The sequence below is a fragment of the Ambystoma mexicanum genome, chromosome 2q, assembly GCF_040938575.1.
Source record: "Ambystoma mexicanum isolate Mex_15411 chromosome 2q, UKY_AmexF1_1, whole genome shotgun sequence".
Lineage (NCBI taxonomy): Eukaryota > Metazoa > Chordata > Amphibia > Caudata > Ambystomatidae > Ambystoma > Ambystoma mexicanum.
This window is the reverse complement of record NC_090924.1, coordinates 1035463961-1035476587: the sequence shown is the minus strand read 5'-3', so window position 1 is coordinate 1035476587 and position 12627 is coordinate 1035463961. Positions and strand designations below refer to the sequence as shown.

General features: G+C 43.5%; 1 protein-coding gene across 3 annotated transcripts in view; it reads right to left on the bottom strand.

The window, feature by feature from the left end:
• Positions 1 to 12627, bottom strand: part of ABCB1 (ATP binding cassette subfamily B member 1) — a 777038-nt gene that overhangs the window by 256609 nt on the left and 507802 nt on the right. For all 3 annotated transcript variants that reach the window (XM_069648389.1, XM_069648388.1, XM_069648387.1), the window contains exons 15-16: positions 7357 to 7518; positions 2881 to 3057 (exon numbers count right to left, since the gene is read on the bottom strand). In XM_069648389.1, coding sequence (XP_069504490.1) covers positions 2881 to 3057; positions 7357 to 7518 — 339 coding nt within the window. The remainder of the gene's footprint in view (positions 1 to 2880; positions 3058 to 7356; positions 7519 to 12627) is intronic.

Below are 12627 nucleotides of genomic sequence, written 5' to 3'. Positions count from 1 at the left end.
TCTTTTTCTTCGTTTTAATCAAATGTATAAAATGTTCTATGAACTGCAGTGTTTTATGGAATATTTAATTCCGCAATTAACATATTTGACTGGCTATTATCAAGAAAGAAACATACCATTGTTTGGTGTGCAGCTGCTTCAGAACTGTTATTTTAGGGGATTTGGTTCAACATCCACATTCAGGATCACAAATCAATTAACGTTTTGCAACATGTACAACAAACTAGGTCATCTACATCATTAAATGCCTGTGCAGCAAAATATGCATTGGGAAAACCCCTCAGATGATTAAATAACACAAAATGGATGTGAGGAATTTTAATATAAAATTGTAATGTAAAATGTATGGTCATGCCCACAGGGTGGCACAGCTATTCTTCCAAGGGTCTAACAGACATCCTAGGGGAGGTCATTAAATTACCTAACTCTTTATATCTTCAGAGACTTTTTCTGGATGGTATAAATGAACATTTAACAGGTATATTGCATTAACATTTGTGATTTATTTTTTTATAAGAGTTAGGTTTTTTGTTTATAAGGGCTTTTTGTTACTAGTGTCTCTTTTGCATGGATTGCTAATAGTGAGATTAGTATTTTGTTTATATTGTTTTACGAACATGATTCCATTTCCTTTCCATTTCGAAAGGCCCTGCCTGCTGAGCATTGAAAGATGTGTACCTTGTATACGAATGGACAATGCATGTTCAGAACACACAAAAGCTAGCGGTAAAAACATTTTGCAGTTTCAGGAGAAATTTCTATGCAGTTTTTCTAATCTATGCTACTTTTAAGTCCTAGGACCTAATGTATGAATATGTTTGGCCTCGTCACTCATAAAAGAGTATTAGGTAGACTGAAAACATTGTGGATTTAAATGTAGACAAAGAATGTGTTAATATATCAACTAGTCAGTGGATGTGTCGATGGAATGCGAATGAGCAATTGCATACTGGCTATCTAACAAAGAATTCATGGTTCTAAAAATGCCCAGGAAAGTAAATGTATTCATCCGTTCAGAATTATGAATAACAGATACATGTCAAACGTGGAACATAACAGAGTGCAAGTCAGTACTAAGACTTTCCCTCCTTGAACTATCATGTCTTCCTAATATTCCACAAAGGCAGAGAAATGTTGTCCCTTAGTGAAGAGGGGGGTGTATGTAGGACCCCTCCCAATGCAATGTTGGTGACTGTGAGGCCACTCCTTCCTCCGGAAGGTTCCAGTTTTAATGGCAGACAATGCAAGTAACCCTAACTCTGCTATCACCTAGGTCACATGAGTGGGGGGGGCTCTGTGCTACTGCCAGACCCAGCAAAAAGTGACTGTTTTCTTTAAATGCCTTCTGCTGCCCTATTCCCTCCAGCAAAAGATACTGTCCCACTCCAACAAGAAATTGTCTTCAGTAATGATGGTCTGTTTTTTTTAAAGGTTTTTGCATGTTTTCAAATTATTTCCTATAAATAAACGAGGTGAGACCTTAGTATGATAAGATGGTGAACATCCAGCTAGTGCAATAATAAAAAAACAGCAGCATGGCTTTCACTTCAACATTGGAGTAGTGCAACCACCCACCAATCGCATATATCTGATCGTGTTCCTTCGCTTGGTAAACACTCAACAAAAATCAATTAGAACCAGAATAATTAATAAATAAGTTGACAAAAGAGCAGGGTGTATAGATAAGGGAAATGAGGTTTTGCTGATCTCCAGATCCTCTCTGAAAAGAGAGAAACTGCAGACTTCGGTGGGCAGAGCACTGCTGCTACCCACAAAAAACAAAATCTGGGACTTGTGTGGACTTCGCGTAGGCCTGGCACGCCTCTGCGAGCAGGCCAGAGCCTTTCGGAAGACTCCTCGCGGAGTGAGGTCTGGGCCTACGCAGAGTCCAAAATAGGGGGCGGAACATGCACAATGAGGTAGAACATGGGAACATGTGGCCGTGCCAAGGGATGACCTGCCGCAAGGAGATTGCACACCCACAACTGCACACAACCAAGCGTATTCATGGAACTGATCGGCCAACATCACATTGGTGGATTCAGCATGGAAAGCCGTAGATCAATGGGCCACGTGAAAGCAGGTGTAAAGCCCGAATTGCATAGGAATCACTGCGCAAATGTAGGGTCCGATCAGGAATTTGGGGGTGTGTACACGCTTATGGAGTGCCGATCGCAGAAAGGGGTGCGCGTATGCAGAGTAGCAGAGAGCAGGCGTGGTTTGTGAGGGTTCGCACGCAGATCGACTGAAATTACTCGAGTTACGGAACATGGTGTGCATATTGTCAGGGTGTTGTGAACAGTTATGGGGGACCCTACACAGTGTCACCGGGGTGTTGGCTTGGTTGCGGGGGACCCCATGCAGGATTATTAGGGTGCATGAGTTTTAGCCTGAGGACTGCGTATAGGTAGCTGTTAGTGGCTACATTTGTTTGTTGGGGGGGCGTGTTGGGGGCATTCCAGCAGCAACTTGTGCATAGGGTTACTTTGCTGGAAAGATTCCATGAATATGCACATCGCGCACAGGTGCCTCATGCGCGCGGGGTCATGCAAAGTCCTCTCACTGTGCAAACTTTGCTGTGTCTATGCACACTTTTCTATGAATCGGGCCCTTAATATGATGATATATTTTAGTAACATTTGGTATTTAAAAGCCACTTCATTGAGGATTCTCTTAGTCCAATAAGAACTGACTGATGGTATTGTATAAAATGCTCAACTACCCCTACTGGATTTCACTTACCAGTGCCTAGTGCTTGACTGCTAAGTCTTAACGTTTAAATAAAGCCCTCAGGATTGCACTTAAAAGATTTGTGTAAAAAACTGCAGATGGCCAAAGCAGGTTATCGGTAATAAAGAAAAATGACATTTGGATACTCACTGGCTGAACAATTTCTACTTCGATTTCGTCATCTTTAGTCTTTTTGATGCTTCTTCGAGAAGATTTCCTTCTCACCAGAAACAGCTCGGAAGCTTTAGGACCCATTGCTGTTGGACTGTTTTCAATATCCATGTCAATTTCTGCTGCATTTTCTTTGTCAGGGCGTGCCACCGCTGTCTGAAACAAAAATGGGGTAACTTTATGTTAGCAGGTAAAGGTGTCAAAAAAAGGAATATTTCTAGTACCACCACCACCACAACACCCCGAAACTGACTCAACTTCCAGTGGGGATTTTCTCTTTTTGATGATTACTTATGCTGATGCAAAGTATCACGTTATAATTCATGCCGAAATAAGAGACATTAAAAACAAAATAAATCTTGAATTCATTTCAAACATTCTACCGCTGAAGGACAATCAGAACTTCAGCCAGGCCAATGATCTGAGATAGCACCGGCCTTCACTTGGGATGAAATCTTACAAATAGTACATAGCACGACCAAGACAATGCTAGACATTTTGAACCTGCCTAAAAGCCTTTAATACTGTAGACTAATAGGTCCTGCAGGATGGACAGGCCGCAGTACCTGGAGGATAGGGCACAATCTGCACTGGCTTCCAGATTGCTTGACACTAAGATCTCAGGCCCTGAGAGTGGGTCTGAATCTCTCACTTGGGGACGATGTATCTTAGAAGACCCACAGGGTCACCTTTTATCCTTGAATTTATTGTTTCTCTTGCACCACTTTTCTATTTGATGAGCAATATGCCTGAGCATAAATTCGACTAACGCACCATCTGATAAACAAGCAGTGGAAAAGACAAGAGTTATGTCTGGATAAATGCTGAAGACATTTATTTTTGCAAAACACCCTTAGGACAAAAAAGGCCATACCATCTACATTTAGGCCTATTTATTGGCTTTCTTAGTTCGCAGGTTTTCTGTCGTTTGAACGAAGGCAGCCTCAGTGATGCCGTCTTTGGAGTTCTGTGGAGCTGTGCCCGATTATTGATGACGTAGCCGACTCTGCAAGATAGCCGGCATCCCATCTGTCTTGCAGAGTATACCATGGCAACACCACTCACCTGCAATAACTTGTATTATCTGAAGTGAGTAGTGATATCATTGTCTTATTATAAGCAAGTTCTGAGGTCAGACCTTGTATTTAATAAGAAAATAGTAGACAGGATTTTGTAACACCGCCTATGCAGGAAAAGCCACATACTACCCCTGACACCTTCCATACCAGAGTGCAGCCACTAGTTCTCTCCAAGCTGGACTGAGGAAACACTGTCTTCTCTGGACACCCCCAAAACACACTCATGCCCTTGCAAGCCATGCACAATGCAGTGGCAAGACTCATTCTACACCTACCAAAACACTCAGACATCACCCCAGCTCTCTCAGGGTACCACCGGTCACCAATACCTCAATGGATTGCTTTTTTGTATTTTGTATTTGTATTTGTTTATTATTTGTATCGCGCACTTAACCCTGAGGTAACTGGGCGCTAGAAAACTTAGCATGTTACAGGCAGAAAACATAGGTACATAAATAGCTACATAGAGGATAAGATAAGTACAGTAGTGGCGGAAGGTCGACTTAGGTTACAGTTTACATATTTACATTTGCAGTTTATATATTGGTCGGACCTTCAAGATAAGTACAAATATACACAGACAATGGGCTGTGATGCAGGATCACTGTGATGCAGCATCATTTATGCTCATTGATTGGTGGGTTTATCAGTAAGCCAGAGTTTGACGCTGGTTTTGAAGGCATTGAAGGATGGTTCTAGTCTGATGGAAGGGGGTAGTGAGTCCCAGAGGTTGGCCGCTTGAACAGGGAAGCTTGCTCCTCCTGGGGTTTTGAGGCTGAATCTGGGGACTGTGAGACGGTGAGTGTGGGATGATCTGGTAGAGCGGGTGGCGTGATGTAGGGAGGACCTGTCTGAGAGGTATTTTGGAGTGGTGTGTGAGTCACATTTGTAGGTGATTGCCAAGATGAGGAATGAGATTCTGTCACGCACTGGGAGCCAGTTAGAGTTTTATCTGTGGCTGGAGATGTGGTTGGATTTTGAGATGTTTAGGGTGGATCTTAAGGATTTATTTTGTAAGACCTAGAGTCTATTGAGGTACGTTTCAGAGGTGCCTAAGAAGAGTGTGTTGCAGTAATCTATTTTGGATAGAGCTAGGGCTGTAGCTAATGTCAAGCAACTGGTAGGGGATAGGTAGGACTTACAGGCATTGATTAGCTTATTAGTGTAGGCTGTTGAGGAGGCGATGGCACTCACTTGTTTTTTTAGAGATAAGCTGGAGTAGAGGTGGATGCCGAGCGTCTTTCAAAAAGGCTTTGAAAGGGCTTCCATTGTATACAAATTCACCCAACTCAAATCCCCATCTCACCTTCACAGCAAACAGAACTTCATCACCCACACAAATACCAGATAAGCCCAAGATATCCTATGCACGTTTGTCAGAGATATGTTAAAAACAGTTCAATATTCTATAATTCATAGTTAAAACAGTTCATACATAGAAAATGATATGTGACTCTACAACAAACGCGGAATACTGTCACTTTTCCCAAAAATAATTTAACATCCCGTCCACATTTTTAAAAACACCTTATCGTGACGTGGGGTTAGTGCATGGTTGTGACTCAATTACCACAGATAGAAACCAATTGTCTTAATACCATCTAGGTTCTAATGAACATGCCACCTTGGTACTCATCCGCATGCAATACTTTGGCTATACACCAATGACAATGATTTTTATTAAGCAAGGTTTTTTCCTGTTTTTTGTTTCCGAGTACAAGGTCTCTTCAAAACAACAGGGACAAAAATCCCTTCTGAATTTTTGTGCAGATGTATTGATCATTTCAAAATATTGATGTGTACAGAAAAAATATAATGTGTAGTGGAAAATACACTGCAAAATTGGCGAGAGACTGACATACATAATTAGTGAGTCAGACTGGGGGTCGACACATTATGTTTCTGGCCTCTACGAAGGGACCCGGCTATCCTAGACAATCCCAACTATTCGTAGGGGGGTCCTTCATCAGGACATGGAGAGACTTGTTATCTTGGGGGAACTGCAATCAAATCCCTGGAAATTCCCCCTGACTTCTCTAATACAAGGATTGCTCCCCCTCTGCTCACTGCTGCTCTCATCATGTTTAGAACAATTGCGCGGTACAGAGGTCTTACAACTCCCACCATTTCACATACCCTAGATGAGTCACTGCAATGCCACTCAAGGTAGACACTACCCACAGAAAAAATTGGCAGGGACACACGCTCTCATGTACTACGTTTATCCCGCACTCAGGAATGAAGATGGCACTTCTTCCATTGTCCCTTAGCTACACATTTTTAGGAAGTATCTATATAAGTGGCATCTTTGTGTTCCACTGATTGCTCCAATCCATAAGGCTCAGCTACCAGGAACCTGCTAACCCCTATTTGCTATAGGTCCTGACTGACCTGTGTTCCTGGTCCCAAGACTCCCATACTCAGGACAGAAATCCAATTCCAGACTTCACAATCGCCTGACCATAAAATGCAGGGTCATTTAAGGTTGTACTCCTGCTTTTGTTTTAACTACTTTCGCAGGTCTGGGAACAACGTTATTAAAACAAATTCAAGAAAACAGCATTGCTGACTGATACTTTTAGGGTTACACAACTTAAAGCTCAAAGTGCATTTCGAGTTGACTGGCCCTACAATGGAGGGTCAGACATATGTGTAGTTCTGCTTTTGATTTTACTATTTCCCCAGATTCAGTTCTAAAAAGGTAATCATTGGTTGAACTTTTCAGTAAACCTTCATCCCGGTGCAGTATAGCGGGGGATGCAACGTTAGGGGGCGGGAGGTATCAAGTTAAACAAGTGGGACGGCTAAATGGTGAGACAATCTGCTAAAGGTATATCATGCATAGTGGAGGGGGAGGACCAATGTAAAGGGCAAAGGGGTCTAAGAATCACTTACAGGCATCCATCCCTCCAACCCTCTTATCCGGCAGCTCGGTCTTGTACAAGATGCCAGAAGCAATCGGGTTATCTGCATCACAGAGCAGGTGATTGACTCAAGGGCGCCTCTAAAATGCCTGCAGGCGCTCTGGCCCTAGACGGACCTTATGTACTATTGTGTATGCTCTGAACAGTTTATGTTTCGTTTTTCAATAGGTACATGCCAAATGTGGTATTTTAATTGGTTTGTAGGGAAAGAAACTTCTCTGACTCCCAGCAATGCTAAAAAGCAGAAAGGATATTGCCCAAACCAAATGGACCACTTTTATCTCAAATCAAAAGTGCAAGCTAGACTATTTGTTCCTTCCTTCTCTTATTACATGAACACCCGAAAATGGGAATAATAAAGCAAACAACATTCAAATGTTGGACAGTGCTAGTACATGACGCCATAGTTTCATCACAGCTTGTCTCAATTATAAAGGATATAGATTATTCACCTGCATGGAAACAAGCTTGAAGTAGATCCCCTGCTTTGCCATCAGCTCATCGTGGGTTCCCTGCTCTCTGATGGCGCCATCCTCAAAAGCAGCTATAACGTCAGCATTTCTGATTGTAGATAGGCGATGGGCCACCACAATAGTGGTCCGGCCTTCTCTGGCCTAAAAAAAGAACCCATAGTTGACCGATCACAATATAGCAACACAATTGCAGAGCATGTTAACATAGGGTCTCCTAGACTTGATTGCACACATTTCTGAACTCTTTCAACCTCAGTCCACAAAGCCAACAGAGAAAAATGTTGCAGCACTTGACTAAAACGTGAACATTGTCCTTTACTTTTCAGGCAAGTTACTTCCAGACTCACACGCCCTCATGGACACAGCTCTCAGCACCCACTCAACTAACGATGGAGTGGACATCCCACACCAACGACGATAAGAATAAAGGCGGATTGTAGTTATTGGGAAAAGGAAACGCGCCTGGGGATAATCGAAAAGGTGAACAACTGAGGGCACCAACCACCTGCTGATTCAGGGTTGCTAAGAATCCACCAGCCAACATAGTGCAAAGAGTGCAAACTGCTCACGCAAGTGTGCCAATAGCAATTCACTAATGCAAGCATGCAGAACAGAAGAGCACCCAAACACATTCCATAAAAGGTTGCAAGGAGCAGTTCAAGTGTGAAACTGGAGGACAACAGCAATTGCGGAAAGGAAAACCACTAAAGAACCACAGGCAAAGGCAGCACCAATACGTGTCAAGAAAAAACAGATTTAGGATTCCTGGAAATCAGGAGATCGCCAGGAAACACAGCAAATGAAAGACACTTGAGGTGGAGCAAGTGGATGTGGGCATCACCCTCTTTTGTACCAGTCTGATCCAAAATGTTTATTTTAATGGTAGCATCAGGGAAAACGTAGTCCTAAAAGAATCTGCCCACGGGTCTGGAGAGCCTCCTTGAAACTCCATGTTCACTGAATGCCAGCATCGAGGGGTACACATAAGCAGCCCTACGCTCACACCCACCCAGCTTCATGACACTGCCGCATGAACAGAAACCCAGGAACAAGCGAGGGCACAAATGGAGGCTAGCAGGCAAAAATGCCAAGGCAGACAACCAGCAGTGGCAGAGCGACAGCCAAACCACTTAATAATGGTGTGTCTTTCTAGCCTTTCATTTACAAGTGTGTCTGCAATGCTAGTGCTTAGGAAAGATGTGCAAGCAAACACCCTCAATGTACATGGCGAATACAAATAACTACTGCACTGGCAACACACAATTTAAAGTAACTAGGGAAGAAATGAAGCAGTACCAAGTGTAATCTTCTAGCTCTACTTTACTACATGAAATATTCACATTTTAGCCTCCTGCACAAGCAGACAGTCCGTGTTTAAGCTTTGATTTTCCATCATGTGATGTACATGCCCATGTCTGTTATGCTTTTTAAAAACGGTTTTCTGGTTCTGAGCTTATTTATTATCTACAGCACTTCATTAATCGTCTTTGCCTCGTTAACCTTTTCTCAAAAGGGTCTCAAAACTCACCTTTCTAAGTAACTCTGTTTCTCTTCCTCTCTCCTTTATAGCGCTCACCGGATGACGCATTCTGCACCCAGATGCAATCTATTCTGCCTGGCTGTGCAATATAAATCATTAATATCAAATCAAATCAATGACACTGCCAGGTGTTTAGAGACAAGCCACCTGTTGCACAGATGGTGCTGCTCCAGGGCACATGGCCAGAGCTGTATGCCTGTAACCACACTTCCAGTCCCAGTGGCTCAACAACTGTCGATCAGTAATCTTTAGCATTGATAACAGAATCAACATGTACATATTGTAAAACATGCAACTCCAACATGTTCATATTTTGGGGACTGTGGTGTTGCGGAAACACGTAGTTACTCCATGAAGCGGCTCCATTAGGTGTAAAGCTGCTTTGCTTATATACCTCTGATGCCCTGCCTTTGGACGCGAGCATTCAGCATCTCGGAACCCATGAAAGATCCAATGAAGGAGACTTCCCTTCCATCTCTCACAGTACATCCAAGATTTCAGTTAATTTAAAATCACTGCCAGGAAAGGGAGCCATCTTTCCTGGGTACAATATCTCACCAGTGCAAGGATATTTGATCTTGTTAGGCCGGCGAGTATTGAAAGAAAAGGTTACCATTGTTTAATACAATAGTTAACACATCTGTGTTTTCTTTAGAACCATATAAACTCTCTCTCTAGACATCCTTGTTGCAGAATAATCATACAAGTGCAAAAGTGTGGCAGTTATATAAATACTCAATGCAAATTTGAGACTGACTCTGGACTCCACAATGTCCAGACTGAAAAACACTGTTCATGTTTATAATGAATATATGAACGTAAAAACAAGTCATATACAGAGTTGGCTGTAGCAGTCATATAAAGATTGTATATAATGTGAGTACACCTGAAATGCCACCAATTCTACGCAGGCCCAGAAATTAGAGCACTAATACTATCAGTATTTAAATATTGGTGGTGGAATTATGGCAAGTTATTGTTAAAAAAAACTGCTATCAAATGCATGGAGTCTCGGCAGCAGCAACAGCACCAAAGGGAGAAGTGGGAAGCAACTGACAGAGTGCAGGATGCTGCATGACATATCCCGGCACTAGACAAGATAGAGATACTTCCCTGCCAGGCATCAACGAGTCGTCTACACACATTGCAACACAATAGACATATTAAGGGGACATGGCAACACCCCAAATGATATGATATGATAGGTTATTTATAATGCGCTTAATACCCAGAGGTTTCTAAGCGCGGACCCAGGGGTCGAACTGGTGGTGCTCCGTGTTGTTTTGCTTCCAAGGCGAGCACATTGCCCCTGAGCTATCCTCCCAAGAAGTGGAGAGTGGAGGATTAGCACTTAAACCACTGATGTGCAGCAAGTACTCACATGTGTCATCTTTTCCCAGTAAGTGCAGTATGCTTGCTGACAGGGCTAAGGGACCCTCCAGCCCCTCAGTAGACGATAAGCAATGTAACACATTATTGGCTGCAGTTTGTCTGGTACTTGTAGGGGGCACAGTCATCGCTGTGGGAATTGCAGCAGCTGCACCTGTGTGCTAGAGTAACTATTGGTCGTGACTTAGCTTTACCACTTGTATCTCTTTGTGCATTGTGGACATTTGTGGACGTGGCTGTAGTGGTTTCTGCAAAGAAGATCCGAGTTGCACATGCTGCTGTGGTGCTGGTGGTGGATGTTCTAGGGGGTTGTTCAATGGCACTTTCATCTGTTGCATTTGTGATGGGCTGAGGGGAATCGGGATACACATATCCCATCAAACATCAGAGCTGAACAGATGGCAAGGGATCACATCTGGATGCTGGATGGCAAATTCCATCCCTCCCCTCATATTGGAGGTTCTTTGATAGCAGAATGTGGAGGTCCACCACCCTTTCATCACAGATTTGAATGCTGTGTTATCTAACCTAGGGACACACCTCCAATTTAGTATCTTAACTTCCTGTGCTGTATATACCTCTGGAATATTTACATGTCATACCTCCCACATGTCGTACATCTAGGGCCTCACAGCTCTCCTCACAGAATTTGAAATTGAAATAGTGTATCTACTGTTTAGCCCCCCTCCCCTCTTGTGGGGTGTGCTGCAGAAGGAGGGGAAGAGTGGTTAAAGGTATACCCTACCCCGGACCCTCGGATGTAGGCTTGTTAAATAAATATACAAAATCCGTCAATCAATTAACTGACCTCCAACAATGCCATGATAACGCGATTTAGAAATAGAGGTGAGCCAAAGACGGTCTACCTTTGGACCTCCTTTTAAGTAGCGTGTCTGAACACGCTACCCTAATTAGGCAGGTGGCAACGTTGCAAAACATTTAAAAGATCAATAACATAAGGACCAATAAAAGGTAGAAATACAAATAGTACCGGCTCCCAAAACAAAGGTTTACTGTAATAGTCCATCAATGTGCATGGCAGTGAGAACAATTTCAAACATTTTGATAGCGATTTACTATATCGTTAACCCCCCCTTCCCAAGGACTGGAAAGGGGGTAACAGCCCGGCAGTCCACGCTCGTTATCGACGCCGGGCAGTTACTTCCCATTTCAGCCCTTGGAACAGGGGGGCGTTAAGGCTATTACCACCCCGTGCTACCAAAGTGGTAACCCGGGGTGCTAAAATAAAAGTATTTTCATTCCTTCAACGGGTTTCATCCCCCGATCCACAGAACCTGATTGGCTGCACCCCTCCCCCCCCGCCCCAGGTGTGAATATTCTTTATTTGAGCGGTCTGGGATCAAGTCCTAGGCTGTGAGTGTTCCTGGTTGTCCTTAGAAAAAAAAGGGCCTCCAGAGAAAAGTTTCCTTCACACTTTTCATGAGCTAATTTTACCATTGCATGACTGTTCATAGACATTGCCTTGGCCTCTTGGTCTCTGATCAGTGTAATGAGCGCCCTTACTGAAGAGGATTTGAGGTGGTGAAAAATCTCCAGATGAAGGTGCCGCCTCTGGACCCATGCAAACGTGTTCTTTATATGCATTATTCCCCTGGAGGCTGCTCTGATAAGTGATATCAAGCAGCAGTAGGCAGCATGGAAATTTAATAGTAGTTGGAAATCCTCAGATCAAGTCGTCAGGAGTTTGCACTTTCTCCTGATAAACAGGCTGATGGGCGAGGCAATGCTACAGACCAGCAGAATCCCTATCCCACACATTAACCATTCAGTTCTTATTTGAGTGGTGAGAGGATCTCAGAGTGGGACAATGATGAAGTCTATCAGAGTGGGAAGATGATACAGTGTGTCCATAAAAGAACTAATGTCCTCTGCTGGGCTTGATGAGTTTGCTCTCAGTCACACTCAAAGTTATTTACAGTTTTGCAGACTTGTTTTTTTTCCTTTAACAATTCAATCAAATGTATTTCTGAACAGTTCACGTCCTAGGGCCTCATTACAAGTATGGAGGTAGCCATGCCGCTCATAGCGGCATGGCTACCTCCATACCGGGTACCGGGTACGGGTTCCCTGAATGGGGAAATACCGGGTCATTCCGACCTTGGATAGCCCAGTATTTCCCCATTCAGGGAACCCGGACCCGGTACATCCCCATTCCCATTTGAGCCCCAATAGGGCTCAATGGGAATGGGTAGCATGCTAACAACGGGCCCGTTAATGACGGCCCCGTTGTTAGCATGCTGGACCGCTCGCGGGACCCGCTATGAACGTCTGGTAAAACCAGGCGTCCTTAGCGGGTCCCG